The sequence below is a fragment of the Manis javanica genome, chromosome X (genome assembly GCF_040802235.1).
Source record: "Manis javanica isolate MJ-LG chromosome X, MJ_LKY, whole genome shotgun sequence".
NCBI classification, from domain to species: Eukaryota; Metazoa; Chordata; class Mammalia; order Pholidota; family Manidae; genus Manis; species Manis javanica.
Window position 1 is genome coordinate 122840136 of NC_133174.1, and position 25927 is coordinate 122866062.

Here is a 25927-nt window from a genome sequence, read left to right on the forward strand (position 1 = left end):
GAAGTAAATGGCCAAACCTGATTGCCTACAGCAGTTGCAGCATAGGGAACGCTGGTGGCAGGTGGTGGTGCTGCAGGCACAGTGGCAGGTGTAGCACCATGCATCATGGGCACTTTCAGTAGGAAACCATGGAAGCAACACACGGGAGGGTGGAGCATTTATGCAAACATGACATAAAACGGTGGAATGGAGCGTGGTAGGCATCACAGCATCAAGCCATGTCACATCATCATGATGGATTCGCCAGGGTGCAACATGCAATCACAGTCAGTGCAAAGCAACACAGCATGGAAGAGGGGGGGAATTAAAAAGAGAAAAGGGGAGAGCCAGTTATAGATACCACTAAGGAAACCAAAATCATTCTCAACATTTAGTTAGTGTTTTAGCAGAATCACATCGTAGTTGACTTAAGAGGCCAAACTGTCAGGAGGAGTTACAATGGGTTTATATGACAAATCTGTTTTTACCAAGGCTATCTCTACAAATACCCAGCTAAGCACAGGTAAAGGGTCACACCCTTGAAATGGCAGTGGGGACCGTGAGTTGGCGCTTGGTTTTGCTAACTTACAGACATGAGCACTGTCACTAGATGGCAGGTGCAAAGGGACAGTTACATGTACACGTATCTGATCCGCATGCAAAGAAGTGGTAGTTTGAGGGGTGGGTATGTGGTAAGGGAACAGATATGAAGAATACATTGGACTATGCATGCATAAATACACCTCTGACAAATCCCTTGGAAACCTGGGCTATTCACCAAACATATGGGGTACTTCATAGTAAAGGAAGTCTTCACCACAACTACTACAGCAATGATGGCTACCAGCTGCAGCATCTCTTTCAGGATGTTTTCTCTTTGCCTTTTCTAGTTTCCATCTCATTTTGAAAGCTTTTTGGATACTTTTCTCATTCTAGCAAACTGAAGAATTAATGTGTGAATGGCAAGTGGGCACATACAATGATTTACATCTATATCAATTGAACTCACAGTTTTTGAAAGTCTCAGAGAAAGCAAATGGTCTGGGGAGAGGAAAATCAACATATGCAACGTCACAGAAACCACCAATGTGCCCCAAATGGTGATTCACAGAAATTCTGTAGTTACCCCTGATGCCTACATGCCTATCTCCAGCGATTAATTGCCTATAGGCATCCCCTATTGTACCACATGCCAATTCTAAAAACACTCTTGCCTTCCCTTTGGGAGCACAGCAACTACCCAGGGAGTAGCACCACCGAGGCATTCAATTTTGCATTCTTACACAGAGTCTTTTACACAGAGTTGAAAGGACAGAGGAGCAGAGTCACAAAACATAAAGACAGAGTCACCTTTCATGGATTTGTGGAAGACTGTTCTCCTAATCACAGGCATCTAATGCTCCTGTTAGTATCAATGGAAGGGTTTTGAATTCCCATAGGGGACAGCCAATCCCTCAATAAGAGATGTGCCCATCCCGCTACATTAGTGAGTACAATGAGTATGTGCTTGTCACTTTCACCTTTTGTTTTGTCTCAACAAACCTGTGAGTCCCTTTTGGGATCTGTATCTACTCTGGTCGACCAATGGGATGGAGGTCAAGCTGTGGCAAGTCTCAAAAAAGGATGAAAGGGACTGGATTGGTATGATGTGGTGGGGTGGGGTGAAATCATTTCTCCCTCTTTGGGATGCAGCTATTTCATCCTGGACTGTTCCTGGTGCCCTTGGGGACTATAGGCACTGTGAACACCACAGGAGTTCTCGAGAGAAAACCAATCACTTTCTTGTCTTCTTCAGTATTAGTGGTGTCCCTGTAGTTTTAAGGTGGCTACCATATTGTATTGGTGGGTAATTAAAGAATCTGTGTATAACTGGTTATTAAAAATCAATACCCCACAAGAGTTATTTTGAGATGATTCTGCTGTGCCTGCTTTCTGAGCAGGTGGTACTCATCCTAGAACACCCAGTATTCATCACAGAACACTACAGAATGCTCCAGCTTTGCCTAACTCACCCTTTCTCAACCTCTGAGTATTCAGTGATTTAATCTTGTGGGTAACTTTTCTTTTGGAGGAATTGTTTTGTTGTACTTTACAAATTACACATTTGAAATATTTTATAATTTCCTGGTAACAGATGTAAACCTAAGAACAAAACTGCCCATTCTGACTAGATAAGGAAATGTTTCAAAATATTTCAGCTGCAATTTTTAGGGTGAAAATAGAGAAATGGCGGGGTCAGTATTTGGCCACAGTGGCAACCAGCTCGGACTTGAGAGTGTAGGACTATGCCCATGCATTGAGCCCACAAAGATGTGAGACAGACAGCATCATATTAACCCTTAAATACTCAGAAAATGCCCAGCCACATCATGCAGTCGCTCATCTCTCATACTCACAACAGAAAAACGCTTTCTTCAGATTAGAAAAAGTGGGAATTTTTCTGCAAAACCTACCAATACTTGAGGTGGGTGCCATGCACAGTACACGCCCTGTACACCATGCAGAAAAGCGTGGAAAGTAAAGAAAAGAGGTTTTTCATTATTAAAGCTTTATCGATAGAAACAATTTTTAACCAGAAAGATAATCTTCGCAATATTAATTTCTTAGCACATGCAAATCCAGTCATCTCCCATGCTTACAATTATGGCTTAGTTTTAAGATCACAAACCCAGGTAATCAAAGTAATTCTTGGAATCTTAGGTATAAAAATGAACATTAATTTTTCTTCAAAGGAATTACCTCACTTATTTACATAGTTTGGAAAAAATATATCCTAAGTAATTTTTATCATGAAGGGGAGAATTTTAATTTATTACACATATTATTTTCAAAATATGCACCAGGATCTTGTACTTGGTGCCAAAGAGTTCTATGTAGAGCATTCATCTATTATCACTGCCTCCTCCACCTCACAACGGAAGACTTGACTAGGAACATACAGTGAATAGGCTTTTCATCAAGAGGGGCTCTCAGCCTGACAGGTTTTATTTTGCTATTAATTAAAGGGCAAGAGAGTCTTCTAACATTTTTGTTTATAAACTTAGACTTTAAATGAGCCAATTCCAGCAAAAAAGTCTAAAAATTGTGATTTTTGCATAATATGAAGAGCTACTGCAGTTAGTAACTAGATAAAAGACTGGCTTTTGTAGCTTCTTTCAAAATTAATTAGCTGATTAATTTATCGATTCACCAACTTCTTTTTTCAAGTCTAGGTATACAATACTATGTGTTTAGTATGTTTATATAATTAACAAGTCTTTATAAATTCATTTTTAAAGCATGTAATTTTCATCTAATGATAATTTCCAAACAGGGGCATTTATGATTCTAGGGAAAAAATTACTATACTCCCAGTGGGCAGTATTTTTCAATTTATTCCTAACAGACTTACATTCTCATTCTTAAAGTACCAAATCACTGGAAGAAAAGTATTTTCCCTCATATATACTATTTATTTGAACAAAATTCTGGCTTAATGTTTTCTATTCAGTTTGGTGCAAAACTGTTATACTATTAAATATAGCTGAATGTAGGCGATAACAAAATATCAAAGTGTCAGAAAAATATGATAAACTGCTATTTTTTTATATTATCTAGTTTAAGAGAAGCTAAAACCAACTATTTTATGTATATACTATACTGTATTATACTATTATAGCACTTTAAGAATAGTTGTATTATAACACTCTTTGGCATATCAAAGATACAGACTACCTATTTTTGTGATGCTAAAGCTGGGAAACATTTTTTTTTAGGGCTGACCACTGTGTTTGAAAGTGATACCTAAGAGTCAAGGAATTGGTTTGAAACTGAACCAAGTGAATCAATCACACAAAGCAAAAATTAAGGAATGCTGAAAAGAAAATTGTTGGCAGTTTTTCCTAGTCTGATTTCAAACCACTCATTCTCAGGAATCATAGTAAAACACTTGGTTCTATATACCAGCAGGTCAAGTTTAACTGCCTTTGTTTATTTCCAATCAAAACACCTGTTGACGGTCCTCGAGGAAAAGTTCTTTGGCCACTGGTCCACATTGTACACATTCACAACATCACTAAACTCACAGTGCCCAGGACCGTTCTCACCTGTGGGGATATACGCTGGCTGCGGATGCTGCAGGTTAGTCAAAGGCTGATGGCAGTGGAAAACACTGGGGTTAAAGACCGGGGGGACCCCATTGGTGTTTTCAAGTGCTGATTCCTTTGGTATCAGTTGAAGCGCACCAGGCTGTAGGGCCTGTAAGGGAGGGATGGGTTAATAAATAGTACCAAAAAAAAGTAAAAATGTCCGCAAACCCAGCAAGCAGCAGTTCCATATGGTATGGCCCAGGAACCCTTTGCAAAGGGTATCCATCTGCAAGGTAACCAAATGCAGAGATGAGGCAGTTGCCTAGCTAAGTACTCAGTCCAAAACAGATGATAAACATACAGGGGGGAAAAAGGCTTTCCAACTCCCCTAATTTAGGCAAACAACAACGGACTTCATCATTTGGCCAGGAGTGACAGGAAGCTCTGAACAGCAAATAATCATTTAAAATTAACATCTTAGGGATGTTCATCTATTAATTTATTAAAATGAGATTAACAGAAGCAACAGATAGAGCAGAAAAGAAATTTTTTGCCCTATAAATTCTGATATGGATCTCGGAGATACATGGTGTATAGATGATTAAACAGGTGTCAGTAGATCAGTCTGATACTGTAGTTCCATAAAACAGAATCCAATTTATATAAGGACGTCAGGTTCAAATCCTATAATTGTATATTTCCCAGACTAATATATAAGAAAAAAGCAAACGAATTACTGCCCAACCCCATCCGTCTCACCCAGATACCATAGATACCAAAATACATGTAATTCTCATTTATATTAACATTTCAGTATGTACCACTTGTTTATAAGGTTTAATTCTAAAATGTATCTGCATTTTAAAATCCCCTTTTCATGTCTACAATTCTTTCAAAATCCCACTGTGCTTTGCTTATAATATACAGTTAAACTTGCCTCTGGATCAGATTCATTGGACAAGTTTGATATTACATTTTTTTTCATAGCAAAATGCACTTTACTTTAAAAAAACCATGCCTCAGTAACAACAATTAGGTATGCTGCAAAATCTTAGATAGACAGGAACATTTGTGCTGAGTAGCCTTCCACGTGCCAAAAAGGAGCATGTCATGACCTCCTTATTCCTGTGGATAACAAAGGCCTAAAGGTACCTCTGTTTTCTTTTAGGAACTAATTTCAGTCTTTTTCTTTTAAATGCTTACAAGCTCCTTTCAGAGAAATCAACCTGAGCTATGCACAAGAACATAAACAGGATAAGAAAAAACTATCTTTACAAAGCATTTCAATTCGGAACCCTTAAAAGTATAGGAAGCTTAAACTTTTTCGTGAAGCCTCCTTTGTTTAACCTTAGAACTCAGCCAAATTCCTACGGGCCAATTTTACCTCACCACTAAGGCTCTTTTATGATCAATTACTCGGAAAGAACTTTGATATTGGCATTCACAAGCACCAGTCGAAGTCCTACTATATCATATTTACCTCTCTACATGGAAATCTGGAGTGACTTATATACAGTCTACCAAACACATCCAAATCATCAGAAATGGGCACACACATATGAAGGCCCCATGACAGCATGGGACAGGTGCACAATGGCACAAGCAAGCCATTCTGTGTACATCCCATGCATATGGGAACATTTATTTTTAGGGGGCCAACTGTATTTCTCTTCTTTATAATAGGTCCATACTGTTTCTGAACTCTGCCTCCAACAGAAGTCATCCAAATATTGGAGGCTTAAATTCTGCATGGAACACTTTGGATACTTTGCTGTTTTCATAACTTAAAATTCCCTCATTCAGAAGATTTTAAGACAAAAAAAAACATTTGGTGAAGTCTTTTTTAAGAATCATTGACAGATTATATTTTCCAGATCAAGGGAGAAAATACATTTGTTCTACTTTGGTGCTTAGATCTTTCATGAAGTAATGGGTTCAGTTCTGAGTGCACAGGGAAAATGGAGCAAATCCAAAATTGGTACTGCTTTCTTTAAAACCATTATCTTTGAGAAAAGTTTGGAGAAATTTGGAGTATTTGTCATAGAGAAAAGGCATGAGAGTCACACTCATCTGGAACAGCGCATAGTTTTGTGTGATAAAATAAGTGTAATTTCCAGCTCCAGCAAGGTGGATTTCAACTCAGTATGAGGAAAACCTTAACAAACATGGGTGTTTGAAAATAAATGTATCTCTCTTAATGAAAAGCTAAGGTCTCTGTCATGGGCTTCAGGGTCATGTGGGTGATTTTTTCACAGCCAGGAAATATGAGGCTTCCTCAGGGTTTTGTATTCTTATTGGGATTGTTATATCCTATTACATTTTGCCCAGATCACAGAAGAAATCACAGGCAGCTTATGAAAAGAATTGACAGCTGTGACAGACTTATGTAATCATAATTCTTATTTCTCAACCTATCACACTGTAGTGTTATATTTTTCCACCCTCCTACTTTTCAGTGTTAGGTAGAACTAACTTTTCCCCAAAACTGACTTGTTTGTATAACTCAGTAGCCAGGCCTCTTCTCCCAGCCTTGGTTGGCTGCTGCCTTGAAGCCATTGCTCCAGCAAGGAAAGAGAACCTTAACCTTTGGGAAATTAGATCCAACTTACCATCCTCTATTCCAAGTCCTTTAGTTCTGAATGACATTGAGGATGTTGCTAGCAAACTGTCTGTGAAGGCTCACTGCTTTTTTAGGATATTAAAGTTAATTAGGCTATAAAAAAACTACTCAAAAATAATTTACTGTTGAAATTATATGCTCCCTTTCTCTAAGAATGGGAGAAAAAGCACAGTAGGTCAAAATCATTAGTAAGCTTTTAATTAATTATCTCCAGAAAATTTTAGTGAATAAGGTAGAAAATATAAGTTCTCTATTCCAGCTTATAATGTTGACTATTTATATTAATGTCCACTCATGACTATCCAAGATTATGGTTACAGAACATGAGACAAGTTGAGGAAGGAACTAATCATTTAGCCCAAAACAGACCGTCCACAGTCCAGCCAGTTCTTACCACGGTGTTGGCAACTGAATAGTTCACATGGTGATGAGATGCTTTGAGTTTGGCTTGCAGGTAAGCAGGAGGATGAAAGTACTTGCATCTCTCCCGGAAGCATCGACCTCTGATGTAATCCATGCAGATCCTCACAGTGTTGTCACTCACATCAATCATGGAAACATCCATGGGGTGAGCATAGCGGCAGTCGTACTCACCACGGGTACAATTTCCACGCTGAAATTCGCGGCAGACCTTAAATAAGAAAAACAGTCCACATTGCATTGATACCTGGAAGGTGATAGCTTTTCTTTACTTTGCCAGTGAATGTAAGGGCAATAGTATACATTATCTTCTCATCTATAGGAAAAATCTAGACAATTGAAGGATAATACAAAGTCATATTCACTATGAGACGTAAGCATGGACAAAATTTCTATTCCTCAAGACAAAATTCCACTGTCCCCAAAGGAAAGTTGTTTGTTTTCCTTATGTTGGAATAAAAGTGCTTAAAAGTTGAAATTGCCTAAATTGTTGAAAACCAATTTTTAATCCTCCACTTAATTCACAGTCTATAGCACGATGAGCTAAGTAAGTTTGCAAGAGAGGGTTATTTTCTTAAGGTCAGGAAGAGTCTTTCTTGCTCAGCAATGCAGCTTCCCACGGCAGACCTGTGGACAGTACAATCAGATTCCACTATGATACAATGGCAGGCAGTTAGGCCAGCCAATGGAGCTGACTTTGTAAGAAATGGGCTCGTTATTTATTTCAGTTTGTGAAGAATGACAAGAGAAGACTGAAGGACTTATTAGATAAATCAAAAAGCTGGTTGAAATTTCTTTTAGATTTTCTTTCCTTAGGGATTAGGGATATGTATTATCTAGTATGTCATTCTTAAAATGGAGAAAAGTTTTAGACACTCTGAGACTCATTTAAATTCTGCATTCGTGAAGAATTAGTCTACTCTTTTCCAGTTTGATTTTTCTAGCAAGTAGAGACTCATCAGCAATACAGTAACCCCACTCTGTAAAGCTGGAGCTCGCGTAAAAGGAACATTCCCACTAGACTTCCCGTGCCCTAGCAAAGGAGATGCCCAGGCTGCAGCTGGGTACACTGAGACACCACTGAACACACTGTACACCTGAATCAATGCATTTCAAAACAGGGTATAATTGCAGTAGTGAAACATTGAATATTTCTCTTGAGTTATATGCCATAAGCCAAAAACTCAGGTGCACTTATTTTAAGTATTTAACACATTGGGCTGTGAGAATGTTGCTTTTTGCATAAGGTTAATATTTGCCCTCTAGAAATTTATATATTTCTATACAAATACCTCTAGTTTATCTGAACGCATCAGTTTTGGACCAGCAGCTCCTGGCAATGGGAGAGGCAGGTTTCCAGAACTCAGAACAGGTGCATTTGGTGGAAGTTCAGCAGGAACCAGACCCATCCCAGGATGAGGTAAGTAAGGATTGAAAGCCATGGCAGGATTAGCGGCAAGTGATGGAGTCACAGGAAAAGAATTCTGTGTGTTCTAAAGAGGAAAAAAAAAAAGGTGTCAGAGGTAAATAGATTCTTCCTATTATGACACAAGGAGGCATCCTTTCAAAAAGTCAAAGCCATATCAAAACTTACCACTGTTTCTTTTGATCTATTTTTAGTCTCAGGCTAATTTCCATACAGGAGTTGTTTTTAAACCAACACATTGTCTTTGAGTAACAGTTTACTGGTAAAGGGATAAAACAAGCCACACAACGTTAGCAGTCATGAATTAGCCAGCGAAAACTCATTAATGGAGTCTGTCTCAAATGCGTTTTTTCCAGCACTTCCATTTTTACCTAAAAACCATGCCACCAATGATTTCATATATATGGGCCTTGTATCCCCAAGCAGGGCCTTGGCCGGCCAACGGCAGCCTCTCCAGAAAGCCCGGTTTCCACACTCCTCCTCTTCCCCCTCAGTGCCGCGTGGCTCCAAGGCTGCCTGTACTACCAGAGCTCCCACCTGCCTTACCAAACACTTGTTTTTCTTCTTGGCCCACTATCAGTTATGGGAGAAGATAGCAAGGAGTGAGGAGGAAAGGGGTAGATTTAAAAACATGAGAGCTCTAATCCGTGGATGTTTTGTTGCCCTTGTCTAGCTCGGATTAATACTCAGTCTACAGGCACACACCTGATCATCTACATTTGCCCTCTTACAGCACTAAACTATGTTTTCTACCTTTATCTTGCATCTACCTACCACTTCAGCATTTTATTTAAAAAAAATAATAATAATAAGGGAGAAATGTGGGATTCACATATGAATCAAGTATAAAAATCAAATGAATATTCATATTTGACCTGATTGTTTATAGTTCATAATGCGTGATCAAAATCGAAAGTTTCTGTGATGACTGCCCTTGTACTGTTCACCATGTAAGAACTTATTCACTATGTAAGAACTTGTTCACCATGTAAGAACTTGTTCGTTATGCTTCAGAAGATTGGAGACTGTTGAGAATTGGGCTTGGGGTTGATTAATGATTGTGCATTGAGTCCCCTATACAGAATTTCATTGTTGTTAACAACCATTTGATCAATAAATATGAGAGATGCCCTCTCAAAAAAAAAACACATGAGAGCTCTAATAACTTCTTGCTGTCTACCTAAAATGAGATTGGTATGGTCATTGTCATTTCTTTTTTTTTTTTTTTTGAGAGGGCATCTCTCATATTTATTGATCAAATGGTTGTTAACAACAATAAAATTCAGTATAGGGGGGTCAACGCTCAATGCACAATCATTAATCCATCTCAAGCCTAATTCTCATCAGTCTCCAATCTTCTGAAGCATAACGAACAAGTTCTTACATGGTGAACGAATTCTTACATAGTGAATAAATTCTTACATGGTGAACAGTACAAGGGCATTCATCACAGAAACTTTCGGTTTTGATCATCATTGTCATTTCTTTTTAAAGTAAAGGTTCTATTACACAAACTAATATGCTTAGCTTTGTTTTTATCTAGGGGACCAGATGATATCCATGGTTCAAATGGAGGCCCTAAAAATGTTACAGGGATTCCTGTTATGCAGGAAGAAAATAAGGTAGGAGTATTACAAGGTTTATAAACTGGAGTGGAACTTATAAAGAAAAGCCTTAGAACTGCAAAGGACTCTTACTGCTTTTTCTATTTTGTGAAAGTCCTGATCTCAAAGAGTTTGATAGATGTATTGCCTTTATTATCTGTAACCACATAATGTATCATTTTAGTGTGCTGTTTTCCAGTTTGTTTCACATGTGGGTGTCTTTCCTTCTCAATGTAGTTGTAATTTCTGTTAGCTCATTTGTCTCTTCTGTAGTACTCAATACTTAGTGAATGACTGATAGATGGATATAGCCAATGATAAAACTTAAAGATAAATGTAAACATTTAATGAATAACAAATCATGACTAAATGTAGAACATTTCCAACAGGGACTCTGTAAGGCAGCTAGTACATTATTGTGCAACTGGTAGTGTCTCACTGTATATTACTAATAGCATGTGTTTATGTTTTCTTTTTGTTTCTTTCACTAAAAAAAAAAGAATCTGTTACACTGCAAAGTTGTACCCATACCTTCTGCTAAATGACATTAATGGGAATATCTCTATATACAGGTACAATGGGAGGCTGTGGAATGTGAAGTGAGGGGCAATGTGTATTCACCACCCCATCCACTAGTCCAACCTGAAATTTTTGCCAGCACAGCATTTCCGTGAAGCCCATTATAAACCTCATTTGACTTGGAAGGACAGGCTTTCCAATTAGCACTGCACTGTAGGTAAGTCTATCAAATTAGCTAATTGGCACATTAGGAAGGACAGCAAGAACCTGGCCCCTCAAAACTGGCAACACTCCCTAGGGTAAGTAGAGAAGGCATGGCAGCCAAGAGCTTTCAGAGGAAAGGGACAATGCCAGGTACCCAAACATGAAGCAGTCAGGGGAGGTGCTCTGAGGTCTGCAGACAAACAACAGAGGGCGGACCCAGCCCAACTGGGCACTGTGATGTGGGAGGCCATAGGGACATGTGACACTTCTCACTGCATGACCTCTGAAGCTCCAGGAATTAGCTGATGTGATATTATTTTCTAGAATGAGATGCAAATCTCCTGGGAACAGCACACCAGGCATGCTTCAACGATAAAGCAGATGATCAATTCGATGATTCACTGTCTCAAAATCAGTAAGCCTCTCTAATGGCAAAAAACCCTTATTTGAACCATACAGTAGTACTTTGTTTTGCTCCTTTTTTTTCTCTGACTTCCATACTAAATTTCTCACTAAAGTCACCATCCCATTCTGCTGGATACCTTTTGCTTTTGCCTTTTACAGAAGTGAGAAGGACCATTATTACATTTTAAAACAACTATTGAATCAAAAGCAAGACCTGCAGTTGAGTGGATTTTCCAGATTAAAAAAATATATTAATCACTAATAAATACTCATCAATTAATAATATTAAAGCCTAATGTATATGTTGTGAGCAGTGCTTCTTTTTTACGGTAGTTCTGAACTTCCATAATTTCTTTTCTTCTTTTTGGGGGGAAGCTTTCCTAGCTAACTTCTGCTTTCTTTGGAATACATTTTAACCTTCTTAGGTGTGTTCCATGCTCCATGGGTGAAAACAAGCTGTAAATTCAAACTCTTAAAAGGTGCAAGGGTCTTACTGAAAATGTTCAGATTGTTTTAAGGTTTTACCAACTACACTGTGCCATCTTCCGGTTTTAAAATGAGCATTACAGCTTTTATGACCATTACCTCCTCAAGTATATATAAATTTCATTTTATAACACTGTTTATTGAGAAGAAGCAAGTTCTTCTATTTCCAACCCTTGGGCATAGGCAGTAACTCCCAAGAGCTTATTTATCTTCAATGGACATTTCTGTTTTCTCACCGTCACCTCTGCCCCAGGGTAACTACTCCATTTCATGAATTTGAACATTCAAGGCTTGGCTTTGGCTAACAGCCACCTGTTAAGTCAAATGGCCTGCAAGCTTACACATTCAGCTTTAATAAGCAACTTTAATCCAGCCTATACCTACATTGCAGCTGTTGATGTCAGTTGAGCTAACACGAACCGGATCTGTGAGGTAATCTTTATTTTAAAGAAGAAGGTCCTTAGAAGATTGAATCTGATTTCCCTTTATAGTCTGAAATGGTCTGGACACTTAAATATGTTTCAGATATTCACTTGAACCTCAATTACTTACTAAATATTTGAACACATGAAGATTTTCTTCCTAGAACCAGAGGTGTGAATTTTCATCTTTTTCCCAGTCTTACGAAACCACCAAGAATGGTGGAGACAACTGACTTTATGAAGATCAGCTAGACAATTATTTACCCCGAATGCCTCCAGTAGTGTTAGCTCCTCAGGTAGGAATTCCCATGAGTTCCCAGTGACTTGCATAGCAACTCAGGACCATGAGGACCTTAGGAAATGCCTCCTACAACTCAGTGAATTGTCACAGTGGCCCCAAATCATTTTCTGAGTCCTGGACTTTTGTGGCTCCTGTCCATGGAAAAATTCATGTGTGTTCCAAACATTGTATGTGATCTCAGGAGGTTCAAGGATCTTATGAAACTCACCGTGGAAGATTATGGACTACTTACTCTTCAAGAGCTTGTGTTTTAGGGCAAAGGCTGGCAAACTACAGCCCCTGAGCTAAATCTGGCCCACCCTGTTTTTGCATAGCCAGAATGGTAAAAATAGTTTCTACATTTTTAAATGGCTGAAAAAAGTAAAAGATGAATTTTGTAACACATGAAAATTATATGAAATTCATATTTCAGTGTCTATAAATAAATCCAACTGTGCTCATTAATAAGCGTGTAGTATAAAAAGCTACGGATTGGATGTTTTGTTGCCCTTGTCTAGCTCGGATTAATACTTAGTCCATAGGCACACACCTGATCATCTACATTTGCCCTCTTACAGCACTAAATTATGTTTTCTACCTTTATCTTGCATCTACCTACCACTTCAGCATTTTATTAAAAAAAATAATAATAAGGGAGAAATGTGGGATTCACATATAAATCAAGTATAAAAATCAAACGAATAATCATATTTGACCTGATTGTTTATAGTTCATAATGCGTGATCAAAATTGAAAGTTTCTGTGATGACTGCCCTTGTACTGTTCACCATGTAAGAACTTACTCACTATATAAGAACTTGTTCACCATGTAAGAACTTGTTCGTTATGCTTCAGAAGATTGGAGACTGTTGAGAATTAGGCTTGGGGTTGATTAATGATTGTGCATTGAGTCCCCTATACAGAATTTTATTGTTGTTAACATCCATTTGATCAATAAATATGAGAGATGCCCTCTCAAAAAAAATTAAAATAAAAAAAATAAAAAGCCATGGATATTTGTTTTCTCTCTTGTTACAGAAGTACCTACATAATAGCCTCAACTTTGCCTCATGTCCCACAAAGCCTAAAATATATACTGTTTAGTCATTTACAGAAAAATTGGCTGACCATTATTCTAGAGGATTCCAAAAATTAAGGTACTCCATTGACTTCTGGAGTAAAGTGCTAATTATATATAAATCTACTGATGAGAATTTAATACTTGTGGCAAGATTGCAAAGTTGAAAGGGCCTGGCTTTAGAAACCAATACTGAAGTATTCACTAAAATGTTCTTTTAAATAGTTACTAAACTTCGGGTTCTTAACTATTTGCATGTAAAGCAATGTTTGTGCAGCAACTAGGAATGGGGAGATAGGTAGAATCCTGTAAAAGTAAAATTTTAGGACCCACTGTATCATTCTTAAAGGAATCTGAAGCACCTTGGAATAACAATACAATTTAATGAAAAACTATGTCTCAAAGAAATATGTCTAGTTTACACATACATTTTAGGAACTCTGACTTATTACATAAAATGGGTTATTCCTTAAGCTAGTATAAAGAAATATAAGTTAAATGTTATGCTAAATCAATCTTTGTGTCTCCCTAAGAACCTAGATCTATCTTTAGTTATTTCAGTAATACCCAAGGTCAGTTACAATTGTTGGTTGAATGCCAAATACTTTAAGTCACTTAGGCTAACCCTGGCCTTCCTTCCCTGAGCTCCTGCCCAGAGGTGGACGACTAACCATTTTCTTTTATAGGATGGTAAACATTTGGTAATAATTTGTTGACTTGATTTTAATACTAGAAAAGTAGCACTCTTAACTTTTATTAGCACTAGTAATACCTTAATTTTATTGCACATTTACAAGTATTTATATAGTATAAAAGGAAGCCCCTTTCACTGTCACCATGTGTATTTCTATCCTTAGCTAGCCCCCAAACACACTGAAATCGGTGATTTTAGTTTCCGTCAGACTTACTAACTGTGTGCCTGGAGCAAGACTGAATGATCTTTGTTTCCCGATTTTTGCTTGGACACCTCCACATTCTTTAAGTGATGTTCTATGGGGACTGAAGTGGCCCACATAACCTCCAGACCAGCTAATTGGTCCCTCAATAATTGAGAGTTAATTTTATAAACAGACACAACCTGTCAGTGGTGTTTACGTATTAATCGTGCTTGTTAATGAATAAGTCACTGTGATCCAAGGGAGAGCTAAGAGAAAAATAAGTTCAAGGGTCAAAAGTGAATAACTGTCCTCACCAAGGCCTGGCTTTGCTGACCTTATTAATCACAGAAGTCTCCAAGTAAGAGGAAGCATTGACTGTACGTAGGCTGGGGAAGGATTAACAGATTCTTGTGGGTCTAAAAAGTGCAAAGCATAGCACCCAAGGAAGGACAGATCAGGTTTGGATCCGTCTGTATTTGGTGGAGGAGAGGTTGTAAAGTAGGCCAAGACTTATAAGTGAGTACCCAAACACAGTGACACTGAATGAGTGCTAGAGGGATGTGTGTGGCAAGAGGGCAAATCACTTCTTAGACTGGCAAAGCAATTTTGACTGTGTCCCTGAGAAGAGAACAAGGACCTACCCAAAAATCATTTGTTGGTGAGCCACCATGTAGTAATAGTGACAATTCTTACTTTAGTGTTCTGCTAGGAAAGGAAAAGTATAAAAATAATCAGGTGGTTACTCAATTTTAACAAAGGATATGAAACAAAGTACAGATTGGGGTAGAAGGTGGCAAGAGCTGAGAAAAGCTAAGAACCCACAGGAAATCTGGAGGGTATAAACATGTCAATGCAAGGCCAGGATAAATGGACGTGAAAGAGTTATAATTATCAGAGGTTCAGCACCCAAAAAATAATACTAATCAAAACAAACCTTGCATGGCTAATAGAAAGTTAACTCCACGGAGGAAAAAAGAAAAGCCCAAAGCTACAGAAATGTCAAGGGTCAGGTACACATCAGAAATTAAGGGGCTCACAAAAACATTAATTCACCATCTTACTACTGTTCATCATACATTCCTAGAAGGTAGAGACTGTTGCTAGCTCATCTTTTTACCTCCCTCTTACCCTTTTAAATGCCTGGCAGAGAGTAGATGCTCAAGAAATACTTCCTGATTCAAGTGAAAAGGGATTCCTGAGCCATTGATTCCTTTAATATTTACCAGTTCAAAAAATCCAGTTTAAAAATCCCAGCACAAAAGAAACAACTCAGGAATCAAAAGTAGTATCAGAGATTGAAGACATCCATCAGTTTTGCTCTCTGCTGAGGAAGACTTTCAGCAGAAGGCCACTTCCAAACTGTCTTTTGATATGTATATGAAATGTTTGATCAAACAGTATAAGCAGCACAGGGTATTTTACACACACAGACACATACATATGTGTGCATTTCTTAATCAGAGGGGCTAAATCATCAGTACCAGAGAGTATCCAATGAAGAGTTCTGAAAAATGGTTCAGTGATACGACAGACCAAAATTTGCAACTTCTTTATTACAAAATGTGTGGTTCCAGGGGTCTAGTGAATTACTAATATGACTGGTATCCACAGAATGGTTTAAGAGAGGAGACTAGGTAAAAAAGGGTTTGGAATATTTAGTAGATCCATAAGTATACTAAGGCAAATTCGGATTGTTTGGGGGACCATATAAGATGATTAGGTGCAGAGGGCAACCAAGGGTTTTATGCCAGGTCTCCAGATGGCGCTGTGACAGACTACTAGACTAGACTGATCTGAGCAAGGGGATGGTTTTGATAAAAAACCTATCACCCTTTAGAGGTGAGATTGTCAAGCTTTGGCTTTGTTTATTGTCACTGTTTTGTTTCTCTTCGTCAGGGAAAAAGACTTTCACAGAGCCCCCTAAACTGAGTACCTTCATCTCACCTGAGATCAGCTAACAAGAATTTTGAGGTAGCTGGCTAAGGCTCAGACTGTGACCAAGAACAGGGAAGATCACAGGCCTGCATGGTCTCATTAGCACCAGGCTGCAACCAACTGAGCCAACCAGCCCCAGAGGAGGACACAAAATGGGTGGAGAGGAGATTACGTTCAATTTATCCCACAGGAATATGTGAGGGAGGATAAAGGTATAATGTTGAGATTTGCTACTATCAGAGAAACTGAAAAGATACTATATACAAATGCCCTCTGTTTGACTGCTAAAAGTGTAGCACTTTCATTTAAGGTTTGAAAAAAACAGATTTTATGTTGTATATTACCAGCTGGGGCAAGTCACTAAACATACCGCAGGTGTAATTTCTTATGTTTTACTGTAAAGGGAGCTTTGAGCTGTGTGACATACATAGTGTCCTGGGGCAAGGACCTGAATAACTAACTACTCTACTTTGGCCCAGTAATTGCAATCAGGAGCAGACCTAGAATCTGTGGGGCCTGAAGTTTAGGCAGTTGGGTAAGGGGCAGGGGGCCTGAAGGACAAAGAACACAAAAAATATATTGTGAAAAATTTACAAACTCATTTTAAGTACATTGTTAGGGCTCCTCCCAGGGCCTTGCAAGGAAACCATGTAGATAAGGGGCCCTGAGCCTTCACTAACCTCAAGGTAAGTCTACCCCTGAGAATAAAGTTGTTGAACAAATATATAATGTAAGGTTCAGCTGATATATCTAAAGGCAAAATGTTGCCTACTCTTTTAGAAAACTTAGCAAAATCCGGATGAAATTTTGCACTGGTAACATGGTATCACTCCGGGCACTCTTGTGATATGATGTGGTCAACTTCAGTCAATGCAGAACTTCACATGACAGTCATAATTATACTAAGAGCATACTAACGTTATAATTACATAATGCCTGTCGTTTACTGACTTGAACATTTTGCAAATAGCTTTACAAAGCATTTAATATCACCTCATTGAGATGAAAGAGCTAAATGTCATGATTTATCATTTCAAGAGTAGGTAAACTAAGAATCCCACTGAAGAACCTTCATTAAAATTTCTATACAAGACCTAGTTTCCTTTTCCATTAAATCTACAAAATGTCACCTTTTTCATGATAATTTTTAATAAAAGAGCCATGACAATGGGGAGATAGCAAAAATACTTAAGTCAATAAAGTTTATGTGAACTGGAAATATTGTAACTCTGACGTGAATATGCAAAAGTATAAAGTGTCTTGGTGAGGGAAGGATATTATCCTTTTGTCTTTACTAAATCATTTAACTACTTAACATTTTCAAAAATTAAAAAGGAAATCAATAGTTTGCAATTTTACTCCTATTCACTGAAAACTGTCCTAGAGTAATAAAATACCTTTAGCTCCCATTTCAAAGATGAAAAACATTAAAAACATTGGAGTCTAAAAATAATATTATACATTAATTAGTATATCTCCTTTCTTCCTATCTACTGGGACTTCCTGTTTTTTCCCCTTTTGACTCCAAAGTGTTACATCACCTTCATTCCTTACTATTATCAATGTCAGATAAACATATAAGTTTGTTTTATGGGAAATGTTTTCAGTAAGTAGAATTACAAAAATGACATGAAAAAGTGGGGAGGGTCCAGACAGACATCAGATAATTGTAGCTCCAATAAAGGAAAAGCCTGCAGTGGGACCCATGTTTATAGCCTCTGTGGTTTGAAATGCCATAATATGGCCAACAGAATGCAAGCCATGAAAAACAGAGCAGACCAGAGGACTCGGCACACCTGAATGGCTGAGCGAAATGTGCTGGGCTGATAATATCTAAATATATCATCAGGTGAATACGCTTGACTGGGTCAAGTTCAACTGTGTGGAAAGAACAACTTCCATATGAATTACCATTCAGAGAAAAACTAAAAGAATTTACTAGATAGGGACAGATCTAGATTATGAAAAATGTTTTAATCAGAAATATTTTTCATAGCCTTATAATGTCACATCCACCTTATATACACATACGTAACATTTAGAAGCAAAAAGCCTTACTCCCCATAATGAACACTCCTAGTTGTGAAACTGACCTTTTAAAACATTAGCTTTGCTTGGGGGTAGTCCAGTGTGTCTGCTTTCCCTAAAATTCTTCTGCAGTGCTCAGTTTGCCTCCTAATTATGCCAAGGGGAACTCTTAAACTTAGACTTTTTTGCTGTGAACATCAGAAACTATCTAAAACTGAGTTGAAAAATACCAGGGAGCCACCCCCTCTGTCTCACTTGCTAAATTTACTCAATAAAGCTAACAAAAGCTTTCAGTGGTAGAATTTTATACTCACAAATGCCAATTCAGAGAGTGAACAAACCTATCTGCTACAGCAAGCATTCCACCCAAATTAACTAGGTGTGGCTTTTATTCATTGTTCAGTCACACTGAACAGAATCACTTCTCTAGCTACCATCCCCTTTAAGATGACATTCCCTTTATCTGGAGGCTCATAACAAGCAAACCATACTCAATTTTCCAAAAGCAGATGTGCTCTTCTGGTATCCTAGAAACAGATCCAAGTCTGCTTTGTGGAAAGACCTGAAGTTCAAGCCAGGGATACCAATTGGTCTTAATATCAGGACTGGAAATTTAAACAGAAGCATGTCTGTTTTAGGGAAAAGAATCAGATTATCAGGGTAGACATAGTGGTTAAAGGGAGAGAGACTTGTTTGGGGAGAAGAGGAACCAGAAAAATTAAAGAAAATCATGTTACTTCCATAGTAATATCAAGATCTATAATAAAGAGCCTTTCTTCCAAATCCGACTGGCCAATGCCACTTAAAATTGCCCACACTAGCTCCATTACAGCATACTTACAAAGAAGCTTTTGAAACCACAAAAGAGGGTCATATCAACCATCTCAGGGTTAGTTTTTTATATGCATAATAATTGCAGAAATTAACCTTGTATCGGTTTATCACATCACAACAGCTATTGTTAAATAATCTACAAGGTAGAAAAGCAATGTCCAATTGTTCCCTGGGGTATTCTAAGTATTGTCTTGTATCTTGTGATATGCTATAAAATAAATTGTACTCCTGTGAGTCATATCAATCATGTTCTTCTGCCTTCTGAAATCTGAAATTACACTCATTGAAGAAAAAAGGGAAATGAATTCTATTATAGAAAGCATGGAGGATCAAATTAGAAAGCATAAGAGGCCAGAAAACTCAATGGATTTCTTACGACTCTAAAAAGCCACTCCTTATTCTCCAATGTGAGCCAGCACAATCAATAATGCATGGAGGGTTGAGACGTGGAATGGACAGACTCTACTGGAGGCTGAATAGAAGATGAATAGTCCGCCTTCTGTCTTTGCCCCTATGTTACCTCAGGCCTTGCTTTCTGATTCCCTGAAACAGGACATTTGATTGATGCTCTGATGCTGTCCCTTGACCTATGAAAAAATATATGCTCCAGCTCTATGGGAAATGCCAGGCTCAGGTGGGTGATGAAGACTAGTGCTTATTCTTTGCTCAATCTGAAACCAAGACATCCTACAAGAGGCCCAGCGTAGCAATGGTGGGCGACAAGCTCCCATGCTTAATTCTCTATTCACTCCCATTCTCTGTACTCAGCAAGCACACTCATTTCTCTGTGGCCTTGTTCATACTATTCTCAGTATACAGAACACTTTCACTTCCCTACCCATTTAGAAGAAGGGAGGAAATGAAATCTAAGGAAAGAGTTTGAAGAAGTAGTTCAACCAGTACGGAGTATTACTAAGTTCAACTAGACCTTAGTATTACTAAAGGTCAAAGAGGAGCTCTGAGGAGCTCACTGGTAACCTTCTGGGAACTCATTTATCAATGTAGTAAATCAATACTGAATTCCAAGGCAAATGTTTTTGGTGAACTAATAGTATAGGACATGAAATCTATTTGTTTACTTAAATCTGTCTAGTCATTCTGAAGAAAAGTATTGTGGTACAAAATTTTAGTGGCTCATCAACGCCCCTACCACCTGTTTTTTGCATTATCTATAAAGCTGTACCAGTTAAAGAGTACCTTAGCTACATAGATCTTGAATTCTAAGAATCAATTTTATGAGCTGGGTTTTCTGGAAAGTAGACTGACCTACCCCCACATTTTCACTAAATAGTATATACTATACTATATAGCATCTAAATATTATATACTATATAGCATCTAAATGCTGTCTGTATCTTCTCAGCTTTCACTGTGATTACTACATAGTCACTGATGAAACAGGTAACAAAGATAACATAACTCTTTCAAATTAGTATCTTGATAATGGTCTGAAGGAATCTTGATAATACTTTAAAGGAAGTAGGCCAGCTGGGATTACAGTGAGACACCACTGAACTGATTTGAGATCTGGAAGAACTCAGTAGAAATGGGAGAGTTTTCAGTTTCCCCTGAAAGGTCTATGACCAAACTGCAACTTTATATTTTAACATATCAGGACAAGGTAAATTCTCAACAGGACAAAGGCCCTTTTTAAAGGATCTATTTAAATTTCCTGATCCACAAAAATAGTAGACACTGGTCTGGAATGACACCAAAATCTTATTAATTTCTGCAAAGGGAAACTCCGTGGCTAGGTTAAGTTAAAACTGTCATCAAATACCTGGCCCATATTCCTCAAGACAGTCAAGGTCCTGGGAAACAGGGAAAAACTGAGAAGTGGTCACAGACCAGAGGAGAGTGGGGAGACAGGATTCAAATAAATGCCCTTGGGTACCCTGGTTTGGACACTGGAACAGAAACAGTACCCTAGTGGAAAAACTGGTGAAGTCTGAATGAAGCCTGGAGTTTAGTTAATAGTGACATGTACATGTTAACAGTAATGGGTACATGTCTGTTTCTCAGTCATGACAAATATACCATGGAAATAGAAGATAATAACAGTGGGGAAAATTCAGCGAGTGGTAAGATGGGGTCTCTCTGTAGCATCTTTGCAGCCTTCTTGTAAACCTAGAATTATTTCATAATAAAAAGTCTTCTACTTTAAACTAGTATTTTTAAAAATGAACAGAACCACCATCAAAGAGCAAGGAAATTTGTTTGAATTAATATCCTAGGATTCAAAGGTTTACATGTAATAATAATCAGACCTCCTCATCTTAATTTTTTATTAATTTTCTTCTATAAACTGAATTTATGGTTAAAGCAACCCAGATTTTAAATCCAGTACACCTGGACTGCTCCCTTCAGATGCACAACTTCGTCGTGTCAATTAACATACTAGCTTGCATCCTAAATCCTTCTGTTACTAACTCCTGAAGGCCTTGCAAGGTTATTCCAATGTAATTATATATATTGAAAGAAAAAGACACACATATGCAATTTTTCAAAGACAGAGCTGTGACTTACAAGTGATGGCATCTGAGCATTTTGGAGCATATACTGCAACTGCTGGGCAAACATGGCTGCGGCTGTACTCCGTTGAATCAGACTGTTCTGTCCATTAATTTCCAGCTGCTTTTTTAAATGTGGAGGGGGATGAAAGTACTTGCACTTCTTTCTAGCACACCGACCCTAAAAAATAGGGAATTAAATGAATCTGCATTAATACTTTTAAAAATCTGGTTTGGCTAAGAAAATAATAAAAGGTTATCAGCCTCTTAGCATGTGAAAAGTACTGTACTAAATACTTGTACATGAATTAACTTATTTAGTCTTCACACCAGCCATCTAAGATTGATACTCTCATAATCTTCACCTTCCAGATAAGGAAACTGAGAGTAAGAGAGGTTGACACATCTAGTTTATTCTGGGCAATTTCTTTGTCCTGAATCCAAACAATGTGAGAAACATACTGAAATCATGGACATTGTGTTACTCAAAGAATAAATATACTTGGCAACTACATTATTTTTTTAGGGTCCAGGGGCAACGGCCCAAGATCACCTGGACAATTGAGACCAAAGCATATTTTGGAGTCTCAACAATTTGAATGTTTCATTGACGGTTTTGGCATTTCCAGACAGGAGAATGTGTCAGTCCTGGGGAATCAAACATGCCTTTGGCGTTGCCTGACCTGGCTTCTAATTATGGTGTTTACTATGTGGTAGCAAAGGATGTCAGTGGACAGGTTTTTATCACATTGCAAATGTGACGTGTTGTGTCCGTTCCACTCACAGCACTATACAAATCAGCTCATGGTTCTCTCATCTGGATTAGCAGATCCACTATAATCTTTTCAAGACAAGCCCAACTGCAAGCAATTCTTCCCAAAGATGCTAAGACTCTTTACAGTGCATGAGTTTATTGGAGAGTAGGAGGGAGGAGATAAAAAGCAACCTTTTTTTTCTGAACCCAAGAGTGCAAGTTGCTAAGCCACCTGAATTCACAGGAGAAAATGAGTTAGTTCATCAAGTGTTTTCAACACACACTATGAACTTTCATTATTTATGACTCCTAAATGGTTTACACAATCACTTCTCCATATTTCAGTCTTTTGTTATTAAGGCATTCCTATAATTTCACTGAGAATCAAGGTGTGTCCTTCAAAACATACAGAGCCATATGTAATACAAAACCAAATGCACTGTGAAGTTCTTTTTTAAATATTAGATCACTGGGACGAGTGGCTCTATTATTTCACCTCTGGTGGCAAGAAGCTGAGTATAACTTAAAACATAGCTTGAAAAACGAAAGAAGACACTATTGTTTTCTGTCAGGTTTGTCCTTCCATTTCTCCCATTGATCAATTTATTTTCAATCAAATTCAGTGATTTATCAAATCAAGTAGTATCTTAGTTTCAATGTACCATTACATGTCTCTGCAAATCCTGGAACAGGAAGAATTATTGTTGGTAAGAGTTGAGAATGGCATTAACCCAACCTTCCTGAATTCATAAAAGTAGCCTAGGATTAGCAGAATAATTTCAGTACATGTAAGGACTGTCAGGAAATCCTTACATATGTGCAAAAAATCACAACACTGGAGGGCTTTTTCCCCTATTAATGTGCCCCCTAAGAGAAAACAGAAACTTCTTTCCACATGTACCACAACCTGCACCAAGGCAGACAGTCACAAGGATTTTAGTCCCTGGATTCTCCACCATCCACTCAGCATAACCGAGGTTATCTGGCTCAGAATTAACAGCCCCAGGAGAATCAGTGATCCCTGGTGGCTTCCACAGCCAGGCATGCTAGTATATACTTCCAGGTTGCTTTTCTTCCTCCCACACCTCAACAATTAATATATTCTCCAAGAGTCCATCCCAAATCCTCTGCTCTCCTCTCCAATCTCTATTCCCTGTGGAAATAAAGTTCTTGTAAAGTTTCATCTATCACTGCAATTGCTCAGATCTTAAATCTCTCTCTCTGTCTCTGACCCCTCACCCCTCTTCTGAATTTCAATCCTTTTTATCACTAACGGCAGCTGTCTTTGGAAATCCTGCCCCCTAAAACCAGTTCTAGAGAAATTACTCCTGACCTTCCTTCTCCTTAGACTACTCTTCTTCTTCTTCCTGTATACTCACATTTAGGACACTGCTCTAATTCCCATGCTTTGGGACAGTTACACAGCAGCAGTGAGAAAAAGAAAGAAATGAGGAACTCAGTGAGCAGGACTACTTCAGCACTGCAAATCCACCTTGGTAGCTTCCCCAGACCAGTGGCAAACACAGCCAGAGAGTTTTGTGCAGAACACAATTTGTTAACCCCTTCTACAGAAAGGTATATAGTGAAAGTTGTCCCTTACATTCCAAACAATAGATTGGTTTTTTTAAAAAAAGGAAAAGGGAGGAGCCAAGATGGTGGTGTGAGTAGTTCAGCAGAAATCTCCTCCCAAAAACATATATATTTTTGAAAATATAACAAATACAACTATTCCTAAAAGAGACACCAGTGGATACAGTACAACAGCCAGGATACATCTACATCTGCAAGAACTCAGCATCACATGAAGGGAGTAAGATACAAGCCGCGGCCTGGCAGGACCCGAGTGCCCCCTTACCCCAGCACCCCGGTGGGAAGAAAGGAGTTGGAGCAGGGAGGGAGTGAAAGCCCAGGACTGCTAAACAACCAGCTCTAGAAATCCGCACCCGGAGTGCAGATACAAGGTGCACGGGGTGCTGGATATTAGAGAAACGGAAAAGCAAAACCTGTGGGCAGGTCCCCGCAACCAGCGCCCCTGAGACAAAAGAAAAGCAAGTGCTTTCTGCAAGTCTTAAAGGGACAGGGACCTCACAGCTGGATGAAATCATCCTGGCACACACAGCCCAGTACGTGGGAATCCCAGGGAACTCTAGGCGACCTAACTCCCTGGGCAGCAGTGCAGCTCTGAAGCCCCTCATGGTGATAAGCAGCCTGCCAGTTGTTCTCCCAACTGTCACAGACCCTGACACACTGGCCCAGTAGCAGGAGAGCGGTTGTGCGCGCTGGTGGCAGCAGCGCCAGAAGGGCCCAGGGGAGGCCCATGCAAGCCAGTGGTGGGGTTGCAAGAAGGGCCCGGGAGCGACCCACATGAGCCTGTGGTGGCAGCGACAGAGTGGCCCAGGAGCGGCCCGCTGGAGCCGGCAGCAGTGACAAAGGAGCAGCTCAGGAGCAGCCGCGCCCCCACCAGCTGCCAAGAATCTCATCCTGGCACACAGTCACCCCAGACAGACCCAAAGGCCGCAGCCAGCAAACAGCTGCGCAGCGGGGGGTGCCGCTTTCACAGGAGAGCACACCTGGCATGCCTGCCACTCCCTGCAGGGCTCTGCGCTACTCTGATGGAGACCCCGCCCACAGCAGCTTAGGGAATTAACCTGGAGGCTGTTACAGGAGTGCAGGTAACCAACACAGGCAGTGGAGAAGGGCAAGGCAACCAGCAAGCAGGAAAGGACTTTGTTCTCCCAGCTGACACATGCGCTACCTGCCTACAGCTACCTCTATCGCCATGAAAAGGCAGAAGAATTTGGTCCAGTCCAGAATTACCCAGACACCCCCTGAGAGAGGGCCTGGGGAGATAGACTTAACCAATCTCCCCAAAAAAGAATTCAAAATAAAGGTCATAACCATGCTGATGGATCTGCAGAGAAATATGCAAGAGCTACAGGAGCAAGTACAGAGGGAGAATACAGAAATAAAACAATCTCTGGAAGGACTTAAGAGCAGACTGGATGAGGTGCAAGAGGCTGTTAATGGAAAAGAAATTAGAGAACAGGAACAGAGAGAAGCTGAAGCAGAGAGAGATAAAAGGATCTCCAGGAATGAAAGAATATGAAGAGAACTGTGTGACCAATCCAAACAGAACAATATTCGCATTATAGGGGTACCAGAAGAAGAAGAGAGAGAAAAAGGGATAGAAAGTGTCTTTGAAGAAATAATTGCTGAAAACTTCCCCAAACTGGGGGAGGAAAGAATTGCCAGACCATGGAGGCCCACAGAACTCCCAACACAAGGGACCCAAGGAGGACAACAACAAGACATATAATAATTAAAATAGCAAAGATCAAATACAAGGACAGAGTATCAAAGGCAGCCAGAGAGAGAAAAAAGGTCACCTACAAAGGAAAACCCATCAGAATATCATCAGACTTCTCAAAAGAAACCTTACATGCCAGAAGAGAATGGCATGATATATTTAAGGCAATGA

The 25927-nt window shown here is 39.0% G+C and overlaps 1 protein-coding gene across 11 annotated transcripts in view; it reads right to left on the reverse strand.

Moving 5' to 3' along the window:
• MBNL3 (muscleblind like splicing regulator 3) overlaps positions 1–25927 on the reverse strand; it is a 122028-nt gene that overhangs the window by 10432 nt on the left and 85669 nt on the right. For 6 of the 11 annotated variants that reach the window (XM_073227409.1, XM_037016950.2, XM_037016949.2 and 3 more), the window contains exons 4-9: positions 21712–21876; positions 8379–8579; positions 7061–7297; positions 4065–4215; positions 2433–2468; positions 18–112 (exon numbers count right to left, since the gene is read on the reverse strand). In XM_073227409.1, coding sequence (XP_073083510.1) covers positions 18–112; positions 2433–2468; positions 4065–4215; positions 7061–7297; positions 8379–8579; positions 21712–21876 — 885 coding nt within the window. The remainder of the gene's footprint in view (positions 1–17; positions 113–2432; positions 2469–4064; positions 4216–7060; positions 7298–8378; positions 8580–21711; positions 21877–25927) is intronic. The other 5 variants (XR_005060983.2, XM_037016956.2, XM_037016955.2 and 2 more) reach the window with 2 other exon arrangements.